The 21,494-nt window shown below is 44.7% G+C and overlaps 1 protein-coding gene across 1 annotated transcript in view; it reads left to right on the forward strand.

Moving 5' to 3' along the window:
• Window positions 1-21,494, forward strand: part of SMG6 (SMG6 nonsense mediated mRNA decay factor) — a gene marked incomplete at its 3' end in the record, with an annotated part of 299,777 nt that overhangs the window by 162,143 nt on the left and 116,140 nt on the right. Inside the window, exon 13 of the mRNA XM_080712911.1 lies at window positions 11,325-11,526. Within this exon, the coding sequence (XP_080569037.1) occupies window positions 11,325-11,526 (202 nt within the window). The remainder of the gene's footprint in view (window positions 1-11,324; window positions 11,527-21,494) is intronic.

Below are 21,494 nucleotides of genomic sequence, written 5' to 3' on the forward strand. Positions count from 1 at the left end.
TGATCCCCCAAAAGTTAATATGTGCAGGCTTAATGTTTTTCATCTATAATGTAGACTAGGCAATTTGCAGTTTTGGAAGGAAAATGCCAAGAAAGGACTCAGCACTCCAAGTATCTAAGGCACTGCTTCTGAGCATGCACAGGGGCCACTTAGTATTCCCTCCTTTCTCTTGGGAATGGGGAGGACCATCTGTCCCTGGAGCTTGGGCCTTCCAGGATCACTTCACCTTACAACCATGAGTCCCTTAGATATGATCCACCCAAGCCGGGCGTGGTGGCACACACTTGTAATCCCAGCATTTGGGAGGCTGAGACCGGAGGATCACGGTTTGTGGACAGCCTCAGCTACTTAGTGAGGCCCTCTGCAACTCAGTGAGACCCTGTTTCAAAATAAAGAATAAAAAATTGGGCAGGGGGTGTAGCTCGGAGGTCAAATGCCCCTGGGTTCCATCTCCAGACCCACACACACACAAAAAAAAGATATGATCTACCCATATCTTAGGGTATCAGATCTGTTAACTCACTTCTGCAGCACTTCTCCCTTTCTCCCTCTTCTCATTCCCTCTGGTTGGCTTTTGTTTAACTGAGGAAACGGGAAGCTCACACAGGAAGTGCTGGACCTCATTTGCTTGAGGTGCTGAGTCTCTTTTCCCCTTGGATGCATCAACAAGTGGCTGGTTGCCGGCTCTGAAAGCTACTGCCCATCTTTGGGCAAGGGCTCAATCTGTAACTGGGTCCAAGCTATAGCTATCCCCAGCTGGGAGAGAGGGGGTTGAAACACTTGAATCCTATTTGTTTCATCTTTTCAGATTTTTCTTCACAGGGAGAACAAATCTGATCCAGTAATATGTTGAAAATAACTGTCTAGCAAATAAGTTTCTGAGGCTGTGGACACTACTTACTCACTTATTTGTTTGTTTGTTTGTTTATTTATTTTGCGGTACTGAGGATGGAACTCAGGGGTATCTACCTCCAAGCGACACATCCAGTTCTATTTTTTATTCTTTATTTTGAAACAGGGTCTCACTGAGTTGCAAAGGGCCTCACTAAGTAGCTGAGGCTGTCCACGAACTATGATCCTTCTGTCTCAGCCTCCCAAATGCTGGGATTACATGTGTGTGCCACCACACCTGGCTCACTACTCTTTTATAAAGTCCAGGCATGAAATAACACTGTGTTCAAGAATTAGGTCCCTTTCAGTATTGTCTGACTCTTTAGCTAAGATCAGCAACTAGCTGTCTCTGAAATGCAAGTTTAAGCATGAAAGAGGGGCTTTGCTGTCCTTGGGCCTAAACCCAAGGCATGGTTGTTTAAGGAATGTTGCCACTGTTGAACAGAAAAAACCTTTTCGGGCTAGCACTGAGAGTAGTCCCACCTTATACCCTTCATATCCAAACACTGTAGAAGTGGCATATAAGTTTCTGTTTATTATGATTGAGAGACAGGCATGAGAAGGTGATTCTGTGGGTTTCCAACTTGCATCTGGTACTCACTGATCCTCCATATTGTGAAGCCTTTTCTACTTTTAAGACCATGGGAAAGGGCATACTCTAAATGATTCTGTAGATGTCAGAACCATAACTCATTGTGTCCTTGTAAGTGATCTTCATTTTTAAAGGTTTAGGGATGTTCTCAAGGGATGAGGAAAGAAATGGCTTCCACTTAACACCTCTCCTTTGCATGAAACTGGTCCTCACTTGCATTTGTTCTCTGCAAAGACAAATTCCTGCAATCCTAAGATAGGGGGACCAGATAGTCTATGATCCTGCTTGCTTTTCCCTTAGAAATCCCAATCGCAAATAGTTTCTCTGACTGACGTACTGGACCCTTTCTTCACTTTGTTTCCTAAATTCCCTTTCTGTCTTTTTTTTTTTTTTGGGGGTGGGTCTGGGGGTGAAACCCAGGGGCATTCGACCTCCAAGCTACACCTCCTGCCCAATTTTTTTATTCTTTATTTTGTTTTTTTTAATGTATTTATTTATTTATTTATTTATTCTTTGGTGGTACTATGGTTCCTGGAAGCCCTTCTACCTCTGGGGCTACACTCCCAGACCTATTTTATACTTTTTTATTTAGAAACAGGGTCTCTTAAGCCAGCGGGCTGGCTTTGAACCTGTGTGATCCTCCTGTCTCCGCCTCCCAAGCACGGGAATTACAAGCGTGCGCCACCACGCCTGGCTTATTATTCTTTATTTTGAAACAGGGTCTCACTAAGTTGCAGAAGGCCTCACTAAGTAGTAGCTGAGGCTATCTGCAAACCGTGATCCTCCAGTCTCAGTCTCCCAAATGCTGGGATTACAAGTTTGTGCCACCACGCCCAGCTCCCTTTCTGTCTTTTATTTTTTACTCTCTCACCATGCACAGAGAACCTTTACACAACATACTCCCACTGACCAAGGGGAATTTCAAAGCTCATCATTAGTCTCTAATTCTCTTCTTTTTGCCCATGTTCCTCTTCTTTCTAGTCAAATCTGCTTTTCCTAGGCAATAGCAGGCACATATGGAACACTTAGGATGATGATGACAGAACATCATTAGATGTGCTAGAGAGTAAGAAAGCAAGGATTGCAGGGCCACACTTCTATCACCGTGGCACTTAGTAGGTCTGTGTGCTAGAGTCAGTGTGTAAGTCAGCTGTGTTTGTATCTGTTAGGAGTTGTAATAGGATGGCTTCGTATCCCAGGAGATTTCCGTTATAGAGGAGTATAGCAGGATGTGGCAAGTGGCCTCGTCCACTGTAAAAAGCAGAGTAGAGTGCTTTGATCTTTTTAGGACAGACAGCAGAGGGGCCATCTACTTGACCCATCTGCAAGCACAGTTTCTGTGCTCTTCCACACCAGGCCTTCTGTGAGAAGTAGAGGCAACTGCTCCCTTCTTCACCAAGTGAACGTGAAGAGAGGTATGAATGACAGCTGAAGGAGAGGAGCAGAGCAGCAGGCTTTCCTGAGCCTAGACATAGGGACCCCTTGTATCCCAGGACCTTGGGCAGAGCCAGGGCAGTGGGACAACCTACTTCATTTCACAGTCTCTACTGAAGCCAAATCTTCCCTCATCTTGATCTCTAGTTCTCAGTAAGTGAAAGAGTCAGGGGACTTTGAGAACATCCAAACCTAGCCCAGCTGTGGCAGTTGGTTTATTGCTTTCAGCTGGTACTTGAACCCAGGTCCTGGTCTTGGAGGCTTTCCCAGGTTTAATCCCCAGAGCTTTCTCTGCAGCTGTATGACACTGTGCTGACCCCGAATGAGGATAGGAAAATAGAACCAGTGCCAAGCCAGAGTCTCTTTTTCATTTGGAGTCTGGCTGTCTGCCCATGACCAGGGTTACATAATGGGAAACATAGCTGGGGCTCTGGAGAGCCTGCGTTTCACCAGGCTGCCCAGACCTTCGCATTCTAATGCTATATATCTTCCTAATTGTAGTTCAGCTGCATTTATCACACTGTTGGATTGGAGTACTGTTAGAAAAAATGCTCTAGAAATTCCTGGACTTGTTGCTTTTCCATGGTTTATCCTATATTGTCTGCATAGCATGCTGAAAAAAGGCTTATAGAGAGCCCTCTGAGTTACTGTCACAGAGGGAGAAGTAGAGATGTGAAGGGAGCAAACAGGAAGGTAATTTCCTCAGGGAACCTATACACATTGGCCTTATAGACAAGGTAGAAAATCCGGAATTAAAAAACCAACTAGTTGGCCAGGCGTGGTGGCCCACACCTGGAATCCCAGTACTTGGGCAGCTGAGAGAAGAGGGTTGCAGGTTCAAGGTCAGCCTGAGCAACTTAGTGAGACATTATTTCAAAATTTTAATTTTTTAAAAGGGCAGGGAGTGAGCTGTGGTGGTGGTGGTGTAATCCCAGCATTTGGGAGGCTGAGACAGGAGGATTGCATAGATTCGAAGCCAGCCTCAGCTACTTAGTAATGCTCTCAACAACTTAGTGAGACCCTGTTTCCAAATAAATTATATAAAATAGGTGTGGGGTGTAGCCCAAAGGTAGAAAGCCCCTGGGTTTCACCCCCCAGTACCACACACACACACACACACACACACACACACACACACACACAGGGCAGGGAGTAGAATTTCCCCGGGTTCAATTCCCAGTACCAAAAAATAAAAAAAAAAACAGCACCCCCCAAAAAACAAAAAAAGAAAACCCAAACCAGCTAGTTCACTCATCCTCATAAGGCAGCTCTGAAATAAGAACTAATCTCAAGTCTAATCAGCACCCCTTCAAGTATGCTTACTGCATCTTCCCAAAAGGGCATTTTATAGGAGGTCACTAAGTAACAGTCCATCAGCACTTCCCTGAAGGAAGTGGTGATGACTGTGGGAAGCCCCTTTGCTACCCTGGCTCACCACCCAGTCTCCCTGGCTCCGGGTTGGGGCGTCAGCAGTACAGCCTGGCACCAAGGGGTTCCTCTTCCTTCCAAGTGCTAAGTGTGGGGCACACGTGCTCTCTCCCACGGCAGGAGCCTCTGTTCCCTCCACACGCCTCCCACAGGACTCCTTGTGAGAGGAAGGGGTGTTGGCCTAAGGCTCCAGTCTGACCCTGCAGGGTACAGCAACTGACCCCAGGGAGAGTACTTTCCAGCTCTTGGCGGAGGTTATTTGGGTCCAGTGTGTGCTAAACTGAGAAGATGTGCTGGAGTGATTACAACTAAAAGTTTAGAGAGACAGGAACCGTGAGAATCTGCACCAGGGAGGCCACTGAGGGCTCAGCTCATGCCACGGAGATGTTGAGATCCCCTAGGGGCTGCTCATTCCCCAAATGCAGTGCTGATGGGTTTAACACACCATGGTGAAGTGACAGAGGATGTACATATGAATATAGCTTTGAAGAACTAAAATAAAATAAAGCTCTGACTTCATTGAGGAGGGGATATAGTAGAATACTCTATACTTAAGAATTTTGGAATCAGGTTACCATGACCTGTGGTTGGCCATAGGGCCCTAGCTACAGTGCTTAGAACATGGGGAAGTTTGTGTCCTTGCAGGAATACAGGATGACTGAATTTCAGAATTTAATTTGGCCATTTGAGCAGAATTGATTTAGGGTTGGGTACTTTACTAAAAGCCCAAGTTACTTGTTTGTATTCACTAGGACTGTAGAAGGTATCATCTTCAACTGGTCCTAGACTTGTTAGTGGTTCACCAGTAAGCATCTCTTATTCTTGGAGGATGGTATCTTGCTATCCATGTCTTAACTCCTAGAACAGTGGTCTCTGACTTCTTTGTATCATGGGGACATCTAGTAGACACATTGAAATCTCAGAGAGGGAGTTGCATAGATGTTTCCCCATTTCAGATCCTCATCCTACAATAAATAGGGTTGGCATGACATTTTTACTTTCTAAAGAACTTGCTAAGCCATCTTAAGCCCAAGTATTATTCTTTTAACTCTACCAGACTTGTTTGACTTAGATCCATTTTTGCTAGTAGCAGCTTACCTCCTGGCATTTTCGCCAGTTGATGGGAAGTCCTGCAGGGCAATAGTGGGCTTATGTTAGCTATTCAGCCAGTGAGTTAGAGTTGTGGGCTTTCATCGGGAAATCTTTTTTTTTTTTTTTTTTTTTTTGCTGGTCTGGGGATGGAACCCAGGGGTATTAGACCTCCAAGCTACACCCCCTGCCCTATTTTTTATTTTGAAACTGGGTCTCACAGAGTTGAAGAGGGCCTCATTAAGTAGCTGAGGCTATCCACGAATTGCGATCCTTTGGTCTCAGCCTCCCGAATGCTGGGATTACAAGTGTGCGCCACCACGCCCGGCTGGGAAATCAGTTTTAAAACACAGATATTGCAAACCGGGCGTGGTGGCGCACGCTTGTAATTCCCGCGCTTGGGAGGCTGAGACAGGAGGAGCACACGGGTTCGAAGCCAGCCTCGGCTACTTTGTGAGGCTCTCAGCAACTTAGTGAGACCCTGTTTCCAAATAAAATAAAAAATAGGTCTGGGAGTATAGCCCAGAGGTAGAAAGCCTCTGGGTTCCACCCCCAGTACCACAAAAAAAAAAAAAAAAAGAATAGATATTGCATATTTAGGAACATTTTTCTTGTTATGCTCCTTTGTCTTTTCCTTTGGTGCCTGTAGTCCATGGGCTTTCTCTTTCAGCTTCCTTGTGCCTAGTTTCTGTGCCATCTGAGCTGTATTTCCAGATCTCCTCACTCCTGGAACCAAAAAACCCAACTCGTTTCCCATCTGTACTACTTCTCTGATCTTCCATAGCTCTGAAACACAATGCAGGGCTTCTTCTCACTCAACTCTTTCCGGGTTTGTTCTGCAGCTGTGGAGTTTGAATGTTAGTGTTTAAACAAGCTGGTATTACACAGGAAATGGCCACCTCCACAGGCCCCTGCAGGCTTGTAACATGGGGTCATTGTACTTGATATTAATCACCAGTCAGCCTGTTCCCTCAGTATGTGAGTACTTGGTACTCCTTAGTCTTTCCAGAGAGACTGAAACCTGCCTGGGCCTTTTCTTCTTCCTTTGTTTTTTCTTTCTTTCCTTTTTCTTTTCCTTTTTTTCTCTCACACTACTGGGGATGGAATCCAGGGGCATTCTACCTCTGAGCTACAACCCCAGCCTTTTTTTTTTTCCTTTATTTTGAAACAGTCTCACTGAGTTACAGAGGACCTCACTAAGTAGCTGAGGCTGTCCACCAGCTGCAAACCTCCTGTCTCGGCCTCACAAATGCTGGGATTACAAGCGTGCACCACCATGCCCGGCTCTACCTGGGCCTTTTCAAACTGTTGCCCTCCCTTAGTCCCACCCTGATTGGAGCTTTCAGAACAGTCATACCTGATCCTTTACCTATAAAGTTGACATGTCTGCGTTTCTTTCTTTTTCTTTTCTTTTCTTTTCTTTTTTTTTTTTTTTTTTTTTTTTTTTGCAGTACTGGAGATGGAACCAGGGGCATTCTACCTCCACACTATACCCCAAGCCCTATTTCTTACACTTTATTTTGAAACAGGGTTTCACTGAGTTGCAGAGGTCCTCACTAAGTAGCTGAGGCTGGCTGCGAACCGCTATTCTCCTGTCTCAGCCTCCCGAATGCTTGGGATTACAGGTGTGTGCCACCATATCCCAGCTCTGCCTTTCTTTCCGAGTCCAGGCAAGGAGGTAGATTGTTGTGATATAACACACCTCACCTTCCTCACACCTTAATCTTTCAGGACATGTTGTAGTTGGGTAATACCTCCTATGAGAGAACTCTAGAATTTTAGAAACATATCAACTCACTGACCTACCTGAAAGTAGAGCTTCTCAGTTCTTGAAACTGAAGCCGCTTTTTTAATGCTATTTGCAGAACTAACCCCAGCCTGAAGGGTTAATCTGATTCCCCAAGTCAATATCCCCCAAACAGCCAGCCAAGAGTGTGTGTTGGTTCATTTCTGTGAAATGTGTTTCCCCAGTCACCTGGGCTGGCCTGGGCTGCATTGTATCGGCCAGCAGCTGTGCTGCACTCAAACTGACAGCTACATTAAACCTTGGAATTCTGAGGCAATAAAAAGTAAATTAACTCTTTTTTTTTCTTTCTTTCCTGATGGAGTAAGTGAATGCATGTCTATAAGGAACTGAGTGGGCCTTGGATCTGAGTGCGCACCTCTAACTAGTCATTGCTGGCGTATCCTGAGCTAGGATCTGGCATTCAGACTCCAGCTAGGGGTCTGCTTTCTGGTGTGTGGTGTGTTCTGTGGGAATAGGCTAGTAGGTCACCCTGTAACTGCTTGATTTCTGTACACTAATCACATCTTAGCTGCTGAGAGACTCTTGCCACCAATCTGGGAGCCATAGTGGGTTTATTGAGCACAGTTCCATATTGTCCAGCTGCTTTGTGTCTACTTGGTGAAGAGCATACCCTAACTCTAGGAGGATTTTGTGGGTGGTAGAAGCTTCCCCAAAGTATAAATTGAACCAGAACAAGGAAGAAGAACTTGACTGAGCCCATGGCACTCTAGAGGGCCCATTTAGACTCAAAGATGGTTTGCAATTAGCTGGAAATCCTTTTAAAAGAGTCATTTCCCAAGCATTTCTAGAAGATTGGGAACTTTTTTAAGTTTCTCATAGCAGAAGAATTTTATTTTGCATTTCTTGGCCAACCTTGACTCTTCAGGGTCCAAGGACTGCTGTGGGTAAGTGCTGTAAGGTGCTTCTTGTCAGAATAAGGAACTAAAGCAGGAAAAAACTAAGTTTTTACCCTTCTACTTAGACAGGAAACTGTGTTCACCCATGGAACTGACCTCACAGCCAAATGCCTGCTTGGGGTAAGCTGAGGTGATGTTGCCAGGGTTTCAGGAATTACCTTATACTCTCGGAAATACTGACTTTTGAGTTCAGGAATCTCACCTAGATTTTGAGTCTCTCTCCCTTTCAGTATTAAGTTTCTGATACTCTGTATGCCCACATTCCTAAAGAGAGTCACTAGATAGCCCATGCATATATATTCAGTCATGTCTCTGTCTCTGGTGTTCACGCAGAGGAGACAACTGATATGAAATGTGGGCTGAAATTGGGCAGTCCCTCTGATATACCAAAAGAAAGCAGCCACTCAGAGTCAGAGATCAAATGCAAAATCAGTCTGAATTGACCGGGGCAGAAGGGACCTTTCATCGAAGCCCTTTGTGTATTTCCTTGGTTCTGATCAGTCTAGCTTGACCCTTGGACCACTTTTATTTATATTTCTGAGTTGGGAACTCAGGGCACTTCCTATGTCTTTTGATACCAGCTGCCCTCTTACAAAATGAACATTAGGGTAGGAACTCTTACCCACCATATTTTTGCAGTGAGTCTTAAGGCTTGGCACAAGGTGGGTGGTAATGGGCAAATGCAGATGTGGGCAGGGGTCCCTGGTGGCAGCCAGCAATCTCTGGGAGGAGTTGGTTTTGGTTTATCTGAGCCTTAGGGGACAGGAGAACATGGTAATGAGAACCACATGGTGAAACATATTTCTTCTTCTTGGATCCAAGATGGTAGGGGTGGGAGGATGAGAGAGGGCTGTGGGGCCTCCCACTGTGGCAGCCGAGGGTGATTTTCTGCCGCCTCTCACTGGCTGGGGATCCTGCTGCCCACACTCCTCCCTCCCGCCCCCCAACTATGTCCTGCAGCAGCCTTGACCTGCACAGCACCAACCAGGGCCAAGAATTCAGCTGGGAGACTTTTCACCTTCTTCCTTCTCACTGTCGTCTTTCCTGTTTATTTTCCAAATTGCTGCTCTGCAGCCGAGCAGTGCCTGTTGGCCAAAGCTCACCATCGCTGTGGGATCAGGCTCAGTCAGTGGGCTCAAGTGGCCAGCAGGGCACTGGGGGAGGAAGCAGGGAACTGGAAGAGCCTCCCTGCGCGTCTCCCATGGGCAGCGCTAACCTCAGAGGCGGCCCTGAGCAGCCCTATCACATCCGGTGCTTGTCTCTGCAGCCGGGACCGGAGGATAAACTATCAGAGCTGTGGGGCAGTGCATCATTCCTCTTATTATTTTCTTCTCTGCAGATGGGGTCGTGGAAAGTTCAGTTCCTTTTAACCCTCAAAGTTCTGTTTATTCTACAGCTGGTAGCCTGAATGCCTCGTTTCCCATTACATCACAAAGGGGCTCAGGCAGATCTCTGCACAGAAACGTGTTGCAACTGTTTATTTTTTTCCATATTTAAACATTTCTGACAGCCAAACCCCTCTGAGCCAAAAGATGGGGCTTTGTGAATGAATTTGGTTGTTGGTGTCTGTGCAGAGAGAGACTTTAGAAAACTCTCAACTCTCCGGTGATTCTTCCCAAACGTACTCCTTTTCCTGGGCAAAGCCTGGGAAGTGAGTTACTTCTGCAGTACACGTGTGTTGATTATGTGCTGTTGTGTGATTAATGGGGCTGTGTTCCGCCTGGTTCCCAGGACACTCTTGAAAACAAGATGTTTCATTTCATTGCTTTTTCCTAGTGCATTGATTACAGTGAGCAACCCAGTGCAGGCCACCTTCCACCTGGAGCTAGTCAAGGAGTTTCCACACCTCTCCCCCACGTTCTTCCCTAGCATCAGCCTCAGTGACATGTCCCTCACATACCCTCTTTCTGCCATCTCCCAAAGGTTTCTAGTCCCCAGGAGAAACAGATTGCTTAAAGGATCTGAGGCCCCTTCCTAGCAGGTGGGGAGATTCCAGGCTTCTTCTTACAGTCTCTTTGCTCATTGTCCCTTGCCATTCTACCTCTTGATTCCGTTGTGAAGCTTTTCTTTGTAATTCTCCTTCCCATGCATCTCACTCCTTTTGGAGTAAAACTTACCATCCCTAGAGTACTGTCTATTCCAGACTCCAGGTTAAGGATTTCGGTGTAGAAGACAGCCAAGTCTGTAAATTTGGCAAGCATTACATGCAACCACTATTTGAGATATCTCTGGTCAGGCCTCCACAAAAAAAAGCTTGGTGGATCCTTAATACCCACGAAAGCAGGAATCTGAAGTACAGTAGATGATAAATGGATGCTAAATGATGGTGGGAGAAATGTACCTTCTTTTCATAATTCTAACTTGGAGTTTAAAATAGGGAGAGCCAAACTGCATTTTCAGGGTTTCTTCTCAGGTTCAACCAGAATCTGTTGATACACAGTCAGGATAATCAACCATCTTGGTTTGCCCAGTACTGGAAGATTTGGGTAAATGTACTTTTTATGCAAAAACCGAGAATGGCTGGCAACCCTGTATCTAGCCTTTCCTATGGGTGGAGAGGGAGGAGGGGCCATAGGATGTTCAGGATAGCACTGATTCTGTTCATCTGCTGCGGCATGTGAGAGGCCTTACCTTCTTGGGTGGATCTTGGCAGTCTAGGAATGAGGTTTTTGTTGGGTCTGTGTTTCTTTTCCTGCATGTGTATATGAGTGGTGGATTTCTAAAGCACTGTGGGGGAAACCCCATGGGACTTGATGCTGTGTAGCTATGGCAGGAGAAGGGAGGCCGGTGCTCAGTTGCTCTGTGTGTGTGGTATATACTTGTCTGTATAGGCGGGGGAGGGGGATTCTGGGCGCTGCCTCAGGCACTGGGTGTCCCAAGTGCTTGAGTATCAGCAGGGTCTGGAAAGGGGACAGGACTTACATTAGGCAGCTGACTTTTCATATTCTCTTTCCTCTGGTTAGGATAAAAACTCCCCTAATCAATTTCAATTTTGCATGGAGAGGTACATGCACCCCAGATTGCTGCCATGGGCAAATTTTATATCCTGGCTTTCTTTGGTATGTTTTTGGCAGCTACTAGCCTGGACTACTTTTGCTGCAAGTACCTTTCTGCTCACAATTGCTGAAAATACTTCTACTGGTCCCTCTTTAGAACTGCTCTTCTCTTCTGACCTTATTTCTCACAGAATTGCCGTGGATGTGTGGTCGACCCTGGCTGATTTCTGTAACATACTGACAGCGGTGAATCAGTCTGAGGTGCCACTGTACAAGGACCCGGATGATGACCTCACGCTTCTTATCCTGGAAGAAGATCGGCTTCTGTCAGGCTTTGTCCCCTTGCTGGCTGCCCCGCAAGATCCCTGCTACGTGGAGAAAACCTCGGATAAGGTCAGCCCCAGGCCAAATGTCCCTCCCCGTTCACCCCTCCTCTTAATTCTCCAGACTTTTTTTATTCTTGGGAAGTTTTCTGTTCAAACGGAACATGATTAAGTCATTGAGAAGGGTGTTAAGGGAAAATATCGACCTTTTAGCCACTGACATCCAGCTCTGTGTCCTGGAAAAAAAAAAAAAAAAACTTCTCGACTTCCTTTGGTGTGTGTGTGTGCTGCTGGCATGTTGTATATACGATCATTTCCTCACTTGTTTAAATAGTGCAGCTTGTGTTGGCAGTGCTTTCACTCAGCTCCAAATGGTTTGCATCATACTTAAAGTACCTTCCTCCCCCCCTTCCTCCAGCCACAAAACTGCACTAGGAAAACAGCCAGGGCTTTTTCCCTTCTCTGAGGAAGGGAGTGATAAATAGGTGACTAGAGAGAAGCAGACACCATGTGTTAACTTACAAAAAAAGCTTTTAGGAATATGAAGTATTCTCCACCGCCTGGTTTCTATATCCCTCTAAGGACTGTTTTAACCTGCACTTTTTTCTTGTCTGTCTGTTTATAGAAAACAAAACCCGTTCCCTGTTGTACTAGTGGGGACTGGGGAGCTTCTAGTCTCTGCTTAATGGTCGTCAGGTCTTCAGCCAGGTGTAGAGTAGAGCAGTCCAGGCAACTCCACTCTTCCCATGTAGCAGTCGCTCTGCTGGGGAAGTAGCGGCCACAGACTTTGGGGGCAGAGCGCCCTGTGCTGAGGCAGGGTGTGCTGTGTCTGACTTCTCCACAGAGTGGTCAGCGTCATATCCCCCTGGGGGAGAGGCCTTTGGAGAAAAGTCCACAAATACTTCTCAGGAGGAAATCTTTGACCTAGATAAAGTATATACTAGGGACAGGTTTGAAACAAAAAAGTCAGTAAAAAGGAAATTCCAGGGCTAGATGCAGCTCAGTGGTAGAGCACTTACCTAGCATGTTCAAGTCTGCGGCTTTGATCTGCAGTACAGGGCGGAGGGGCGGAGAGGGACCCGAACCTAAATCGCAAACAGGAACTGCAAAAATGAGAGAGAGATCTTATATTGAATATAAAATTTTAAAGGCTGCTTCTTAGTATAAAATAGTATTTATTCATTATAGAAAATTTTATCTATAATTCCTCTATCCAGAGGTAACATCACTGTTATTTTGCTACTCATGTATAATCATATTTTTGAGTGTACATACAAACACATATTTTTTAATGAAAGTGGGGGAGCAAACTGGGGATTTAGCTCGATGATAGAGCACTTGCCTAGCATGTGGGAAGCCCTGGGTTCAATCCTCAGCACCAGAAGGGGGGGAAAATAACAGAGTTGAGCCAGGCATGGTGGCACACACTTGTAATCCCAGCGTTTGGGAGGCTGAGACGGGAGGATCGCAGTTCATGAACAGCCTCAACTACTTAGTGAGGCCCTTTACAACTCAAGTGAGACCCTGTTTAAAAATAAAGAATAGCCGGGCGTGGTGGCGCACGCTTGTAATCCCCACGCTTGGGAGGCAGAGACAGGAGGATCGCGCAGGTTCGAAGCCAGCCGCGTGCGCTGGCTTAGGAGACCCTGTTTCCAAATAAAAATGTAAAAATAGGTCTGGGAGTGTAGCCCGGAGGTAGAAGGGCTTCCAGGAACCCCAGTACCACCAAAAATAAATAAATAAATAATAAAAAATAAAAATAAGAATAAAGAATAAAAAATAGGGCTGGGGGCGTCACTCAGAGGTAGAATGCCCCTGGGTTCCATTCCCAGTACTGCAAAAAAAAAAAAAAAACAAAAACAAAAACAAGGAGTTATACATACTATTTGTGATCTGCTTTTATCACCGTGTGTGTGTGTGTGTGTGTGTGTGTGTGTGTGTGTGTGTGTGTGTGTGTTTGCAGCACTAGGGGTAGAACCCAGGGGCGTTATACTTCTGAGCCACACTACCAGCCCTATTTTTTAGTCTTTTTTAAATTTTTTTGAAGCAGGGTCTCACTGAGTTGCAAAGGGCCTCACTAAGTAGCTGAGGCTGTCCGCGAACCACAATCCTCCTGTCTCAGCCTTCCAAATGCTGGGATTACAAGTGTGTGCCACCACGCCCGGCCATCACCTAATACTTTTTAATATGCTCTTCCTTCTATGGATTTTTTTGTGGTGCTAAGGATTAAATACAGATTTTTTTTTTTTTTTTTTTTTTTGTGGCACTGGGGTTGGAACTCAGAGGCTTTCTACCTCCAGGCTATCCTTCCAGATTTATTTTATATTTTATTTGGAAACAGGGCTCACTAAGTTGCTGAGAGCCTCACTTAGTAGCTGAGGCTGGCTTCGAACCTGTGCGATCCTCCTATCTCAGCCTCTCAAGCACAGGGATTATAAGCGTGCACCACCACGACCGGCACATAGTATATTTTTAATGTGCTAAGATTTCTTTAATCAAATCTTTACTTTATTGATCCAACAGAAGGTTTCCTTTATTTTCACTATTAGAAACAGTGAATTAATGCCTTATAACAGAATTTGAGCATATATTCTTTTTGGTAAATTTCTATAAGTAGATAAAGATTCTAAGCATTGATGTATCAAAAATTTATATTCTTTGAATGCATTAATGGCTAATGAATTTGGGGAATTAGAGAATCGCTCTGTCCTAAAAGAAATACTCATTTTTTGCCTTTCTAGTAAAAACTCAAAGTGAAACTGTTCTGGTATCAGAAGGGGTCAATAATGTGGGTGTGTAGCATGGGAGGCTGAGGACAGCTAACAAGTTCTTTACGTTCTGTGGAAGATGTTGTATTATTTGGAAAAGTGGATAACAATGGCCTTATGGTGATACAGTAGTCTTGACTCCAGAGGGTGCATTGGGAGATAGCTATTGAATTAGCCATCTCTTAGTGCAGGACAAGGGGAGTCCCAACCAGCTTTAGGCTTCCTGAGCCCTATTTTCATCAGCTCATCAGCACTTTCATTTGAGGTGATAGATACCAATATTTGATCTGGCTAAAGAATACAGAGCCAAACTGGACATGGTGGTGTACACTTGTAATCCCAGCACTTGGGAGGCTGAGACAGGAAGGTCGCAGGTTCATGGCCAGCCTCAGCTACTTAGTGAGGCCCTCTACAACTTAGTGAGACCCTGTTTCAAAATAAAGAATAAGAAATAGGGCTGGGGGTGTGGCTTGGAAGTAGAATGTCCCTGGGTTTCATCCCTAGTACCACAAAAACAAAAAAGAAAGAAACAAAGAAAGAAAGGAAAAGAAGAAGATTACAGAGCCAGCAGTCCAGCCCTCAGTCTGGAAGTGATTTCCATACTGCCCAGAAGGTAGTTACAGTTTATTGAGACTAACTAAGGTAGGTCTGTACATCAGGGTTACAGTACAAAACGGGTTGAACATAGGATCTCCACATTCTACCTTGCCTCCTCACCCCCAAACTTGGTCTTCCTTCATCCTTCCCCATCTTGGTGAGTGGCAGCATTGAATTTTGGGTTGCTTACATTAAGATCTTGGTGTTATTCTCAGTTGCTCCTTTTTTTTCTTTTTTTCTTTTGGTGGTACTGAGGATAGAACCTAGGGGCATTCTAACCCTCAGTCTGTACCTCTAGCTCTATTTATTTTATTTATTATTTTTTTGTGTGTGGGTCTGGGGATGGAATCCAGGGGCATTCAACCTCCGAGCTACACCCCCTGCCCTATTTTTTATTCTTTATTCTGAAACAGGGTCTCACTAAGTAGCTGAGGCTGTCCGCGAACCGCAATCCTCCAGTCTCAGCCTCTCAAATGCTGGGATTACAAGCATGCACCACCACGCCCAGCTATTATTTTTTTTTAGTGGTACTGGGGGTGGAACCCAGGGGCTTTCTACCTCTGGGATATACTCCCAGACCTAATTTTTTTAATATTTTATTTGGAAACAGGGTCTCACTGAGTTGCTAAGAGCCTCACTAAGTAGCTAAGTGATCCTCCTGTCTCAGCCTCCCAAGCACGGGGATTATAAGCATACACCACCATGCCTGGCCTTTATTATTTATTTTAAAACAGGATCTCACTAAGTTGTTAGAGGACCTCACTTAGAAGCTGAGGCTGTCTTCAAACCTGGATCCTCCTGTCTCAGCATCCCAATTACTGAGATTCCAAGTGTGCACCACCACACCTGGCTTAGCTGCTCTTTTTCTTATACTTCCATACCTAACCCATCAGCAATTCATGTCTTATTTAGCTTCAAGAGTACATGCAGATACAACTCTTTCTTACCACTACACTGTAATTCCATTCACTAAAATACCTTTTAAGCCAGGCGTGTAATCCCAGTACTTGGGAGACTGAGACAGGAGGATTGTAAGTTTGAGGACAGCCTCAGCAAGAAGTGAGACTCTCACCAACTTAGTGAGACTCTGTTTCCAAATAAAAATAAAATAGGGATGGGGATGTACTTGGAGGTAGAATGCCCCTGGGCTCTATCCCCAGTACCAATAAAAAAGAAACTTTTTTTTTGTGTGTGGAAATGGGGATCAAACCCAAGCTACACCCCAGCCCTATTATTTATTCTTTATTTTGAAACAGGGTCTCACTGAGTTGGAAAGGGCCTGATTAAGTAGTAGTTGAGGCTCTCTGTGAACCAGGAACCTCCTGTCTCAGCCTTCCAATGGTTTGGATTACAAGCATGCACCACCACTTCTGACTTTAATTCTTTATTTTGAAATAGTGTCTTGCTAAGTTGCGGAGGGCCTCGCTAAATAGCTGAAACTGGCTGTGAACGTGTGATCCCTCTGTCTCAGCCTCCCCAATACTGGGATTACAAGCATGAAACACCATGCCCAGCTTGAAAAGAAACTTTAAGAAAAAGCCATGTGTGATAGTTAACACTTGTAATCCCAGTACTTAGGAGGCTGAAATAGTGAGGCCCTCTGCAACTTAGTGAGACCCTGTTCAAAATAAGGAATAAAAATAGGCCTGGGGGTGTAGCTCAGAGGTAGAATGCCTTGGGTTCCATCCCTAGTACTCTAATAAAATAAAATAAAGAATTAAAAAATAGGGCTAGGGGTGTAGCTCAGAGATAGCATGCCCCTGGGTTACATCCCCAGTACTGGGGGAAAAAAAGGCAAGGAAAGCCAGACATGGTGGTTTGTGCTGCCAACCTAGCAAGACCCTGTCCAAATAAATAAAATTAAAATCAGGGTGAGGATGTCCTAGGTTCAATCCCCAGTACTGCAAAAATAAATAAATAAATAAATGATACTAGTTTTCTCTTTGAAACCCTCTAAAGGCTGTTTGCCTTTCTTTTCTTTCCTTCCTTTCTTTTTTTATGTTTTTACATATGTAGGTATGTATGTATATAGTACTGCAGATTGAACTCAGGCATTCTATCACAGAGCTACCTCCCCATTTTTTAAAATTAATTAATTAATTAATTAATTATTGGTGGTACTGGGGGTGGAACCCAGAAGCTTTCTACCTCTGGGCTATACTCCCAGACCTTTTTTTTTTTTTTTTTTTTTTTTTTGCAGGTCTGGGGGTGGAACCCAGGGGCATTCGACTTCCGAGCTATACCTCCTGCCCTATTTTTTATTCTTTATTTTGAAACCGGGTCTCACTGAGTTGCAGAGGGCCTCACTAAGTAGCTGAGACTGTCCACAAACTACGATCCTCAGGTCTCAGCCTCCCGAATGGTGGGATCACAAGCGTGCGTCACCACGCCCGGCTGCTACACTCCCAGACCTATTTTATATTTTATTTGGAAACAGGGTCTCACTTGTCGGGGCCCACTCGGCAGGACCGAGGTGGCACCCAGGCTTGTTGCCAGCATGGACTCAAGATGGCGCCTGGGCTTGCAGCCAAGTCACGAGGCTCACGAGGCTGGCGGTGCCCTGAGCCTGCGCAGTGAGCCCTATCAGGCGCCTTACGGATAATTAGTGACGCAACGCCTCGTGCTACCACCTGCCCGCCCAGGAGAAGGTTAAAAAGCGCGCATGCCCTAGCGGGGAAGAAAGGAGAAGGAGAAGAGGGTTGGTGGACAGGAAGAGAGTTTCTTGGCGGACTGCTCTGGGCTCCGAGCTGGGACGGACATGTTCACAAAGCCACCACTGTGACCGGTGTGTGCTGCAGCAGAGACGTAGAGTGCCACGGAGGAGGGTTGGTGGAGTGATGAGGGAGAAGATAGAAGACTGATGTTGTTTTTACCAGAGAGGGCGTTGAGAGAGCATTAAAGAGGAATGGTAACTGTACAAGAACCTGGGGTAATAAAACTGCTTGAGGAAGATCGTGTAAGAGTCGTCACTGCGCACGACACTCACTAAGTTGCTGAGAGCCTCACTAAGTAGTGGAGGCTGGCTTCGAACCTGCGCGATCCTCCTGTCTCAGCCTCCCAAGCACGGGGATTACAAGCGTGCGCCACCACGCCCGGCTATTTTATATTTATTTATATTTGTGGAACTGGGAATTGAACCCATAGGCATTCAACCTCCAAACCATGCCCCCAGCCCTATTTTTAATTTTTTTTTTTTTTTTTTTTGGTTCTGGGGATTGAACCCAGGGGAATTCTACCTCTGAGCTATACCCCCAGCTCTATTTTTTTATTCTTTATTTTGAAACAGGTTCTCACTGAGTTGCAGAGGGCCTCAATAAGTAGCTGAGGCTGGCAGTGAACTGCGGTCCTCCTCTCTCAGCCTCCCAAATGCTGGGATTACAAGCATGCACACTAAGCCTAGCTTTCTAGCTCTCTTGATATTTAGTTTTTTCTAATGTTTGGCATTACAAACAGAGCTGCATTGAACTTCCTTATACTTAAATTTTTGTCTATATGTGGGACTGTTTCTGTAGGATAGAGCCTATAAGTAAATTACTTTGTTAAAGGATATAGTTTTGCTTACTGTTTTGGCAAATACTGACAAATAGTCTTTCAGAAAGATCATATGAATTTGCATTTCCACTAAAAGTATATGACTGTTTTCTTATACTTTCACCAACACTGTGTTGTCAATATTTTTCATATCCGATACTCTGAATTAATAAAAGAAAAGCATGTAAACCAGAAGTGGTGATGTACCCTTGTAATACCAGTACTTGGGAATCTGAGACAGGAGGATTACAAGGTTAGGCCCTACTTGGGCAACTTAGTGAGACCCTCTCTGAAAATAAATAAAAATAAAAATAGAAAAGGCTAGGGGTATAGCTCAGTGGTAGAGTGTCCCTTGGTTTGACACCCCCCCCATTTCTCTCTCTCTCTCTCTCTCTCTCTCTCTCTCTCTCTCTCTCACACACACACACACACACACACACACACACACACACAGAAAAGGAGGAGGGATTAAGAGGTCGAAGGGGAGGGAGGAAATCTTGCTTAGGTAAGTATCATTTGGTTACAAATAGAATAAAAAAATCTATGTATTTATTGTCCATTTATATGTATTCCTTGCATATTTATGGCCATGTCTTTGTGCATGTGTGTATGTGTGTAACTGGGACTTGAATCCAGGGGTATTTTACTTCTGAGCTATACCCCTAGTTTTTGAAACAAGGTGTTGCTAGGTTGATGAGAAGCTCAGTAAATTGCTGAGGTTGTCCTTGAACCTGTGATCCTCCAGTCTCAGCCTCCCAAGTACTGAGATTTGCAGTACAAGGATTTGCAGTACAAGGATTAAATCCAGGGGTTTACTACCTCTGAGCTACACCCCCAGCTCTAATCTTTCTTTATTTTGAAACTGGGCTTACTAAATTGCCCGAGGGCCTCCCTAAGCAATGAACCTGCAGGCTTCCTGTCTCAGCCTCTAAGTACTGGAATTACAAGCATGCAGCACCACAAGTGGCTCTAATTTAAGATTTTTATCAAGGCAAATTAGTCTGTTTTCCTTATGTAATCTCTTGGTGTTTTTTTTTGGGGGGAGGGATGGGGTTCCTTCAATTTTATGCATACCTATTATTATTCTTTTGTTTGTGTGTGTGGTAGGGGATTGAACCTAGGTGTTTTCTTTTTTTTTTTTTTTTTTTTACCGGTCTGGGGTTGGAACCCAGGGGCATTTGACCTCTGAGCTACACCCCCTCACCTATTTTTTATTCTTTATTTTGAAATAGGGTCTCACTAAGTTATGGAGGGCCTCACTAAGTAGCTGAGGCTGTCCACGAACCACGATCCTCCAGTCTCAGCCTCCCGAATGCTGGGAAATCAAGTGTGAGCCACCAGGCCCAGCTCTCGGGGTTTCTACCTTGAAGCTACACACCAGCTCTTTTTATTTATTTTTTATTTTTATTTTATTTTATTTTTTTTGCAGTATTTGGGATAGAACCCATGGGCATTCTACCTCCAAGCTATACCCCCAGCCCTATATTTATTCTTTATTTAGAAACAGGGTCTCATTGAGTTGCAAAGGGCCTCACTAAGTAGTTGAGTCTGTCTACAAACCGAAATCCTCCTATCTCAGCCTCCTGAAAGCTGGGATTACAAGCGTGCCCCACCCCTCCTTCAGGTTTCTTTTCTAAATTTTGAAACAGTATTTCATTTAGTTGCTGAGGTCTCACTAAATTGTTGAAGCTTGCCTCAAATTTGGGATCTTCCAATCTCAGCCTCTCAAGTATTGGGAATACAGACAAGCGTCACAATGCATAGCCTTTTACTCTTTTTGGTATTTGTATAACTTGATTTCTCTAAAAAAAATTTTTTTACTGGGCACGGTGGCACATGTTCATATTCACAGTACTTGAGAAGCTGAGACAGATATGATAACAGCCCCAGAAACTTAGTGAGGCCCTGTTTCAAAATAAAATTAGCCAGGCGTGGTGGCGAACCCTTGTAATCCCAGCATTTGGGAGGTTGTGACAGGAGGGTCCAGGTTTGCAGCCAGCCTCAGCTACTTAGTGAGGCCCTTTACAACTCAATGAGACTCTGTTTCAAAATAAAGAATAAAAAATAGGGCTAGGAGTATAGCTTGGAGGTAAAATGTCTCTAAATTCCATCCCCAGTACCACAAAAAATAGTGTTAAAAATTAGGGCTGGGGGTGTAGCTTGGAGGTAGAATGCCCCTGGGTTCCATCCCCAGTACTGCAAAATAACTAACCTACTAACTAACTAAATAAATAAAATTATTTTATAATCCCAACATTTGCGAGGCTGAGACCAGAGGTATCGTGGTGGTTCGTGGACAGCCTCAGCTACTCAGCGAGGCCATTTGCAACTCAGTGAGACCCTGTTTCAAAACGAAAGAGACTAAAAATTAGGGCTGAGGTATAGCTCGGAGGTACAATACCCTGGGTTCCATCCCCAATACCACGCACACCAAAAAAATAATAATAAATTTAAAAAATTAAGTTGGTATAGTAGCTCACACTTGTAATCATACTTCTTGAGAGGCTAAGACAGGAGGATCACAGGTTCAAGGCCAACTTCAGCTCCTGAGTGAGACCTTCCACAACTTAATGAGATCCTGTTTCAAAATAATAAAAATAGAGCCAGGCGTGGTGGCGCACGCTTGTAATCCCAACGTTCAGGAGGCTGAGACCGAAGAATCATGGTTCGTGGGCAGCCTCAGCTACTTAGTGAGGCCCTCTGCAACTCAGTGAGACCTGATTTCAAAATAAAGAATAAAAAAATAGGGCAGGGGGTGTAGGTCAGAGGTAGAATGCTCCTGGGTCCCATCCTCAGTACTGCAAAAATAAATTGGGGATATAGCTCAGAGGTAGAATGCCCCTGGGTTCAATCCTCGTACCAAAAAAATAAAAATAAAGAAATAGGACTGGGAATGTATATTAAAGTAGAATACCACTGGTTTGATCCCCAATACCCAAGGAATTAAATTAAAAAGACAGGAAGCCAGCTGTGCTGATACATGTTTGTAATCCCAGGACTTGGGAGGCTGAAACAGAGGATCGCAGGTTCATGGCCATCCTCAGCTACCTAGTGAGGCCCTGCTTCAAAATAAAGGATAAAGAAATAGGACTGGGAGTATAGCTCAGAGGTAAAATGCCCCTATGTTCAATCCCCAGCATCA

The sequence above is a fragment of the Muscardinus avellanarius genome (assembly GCF_963383645.1).
Source record: "Muscardinus avellanarius genome assembly, chromosome: 16".
NCBI classification, from domain to species: domain Eukaryota; kingdom Metazoa; phylum Chordata; class Mammalia; order Rodentia; family Gliridae; genus Muscardinus; species Muscardinus avellanarius.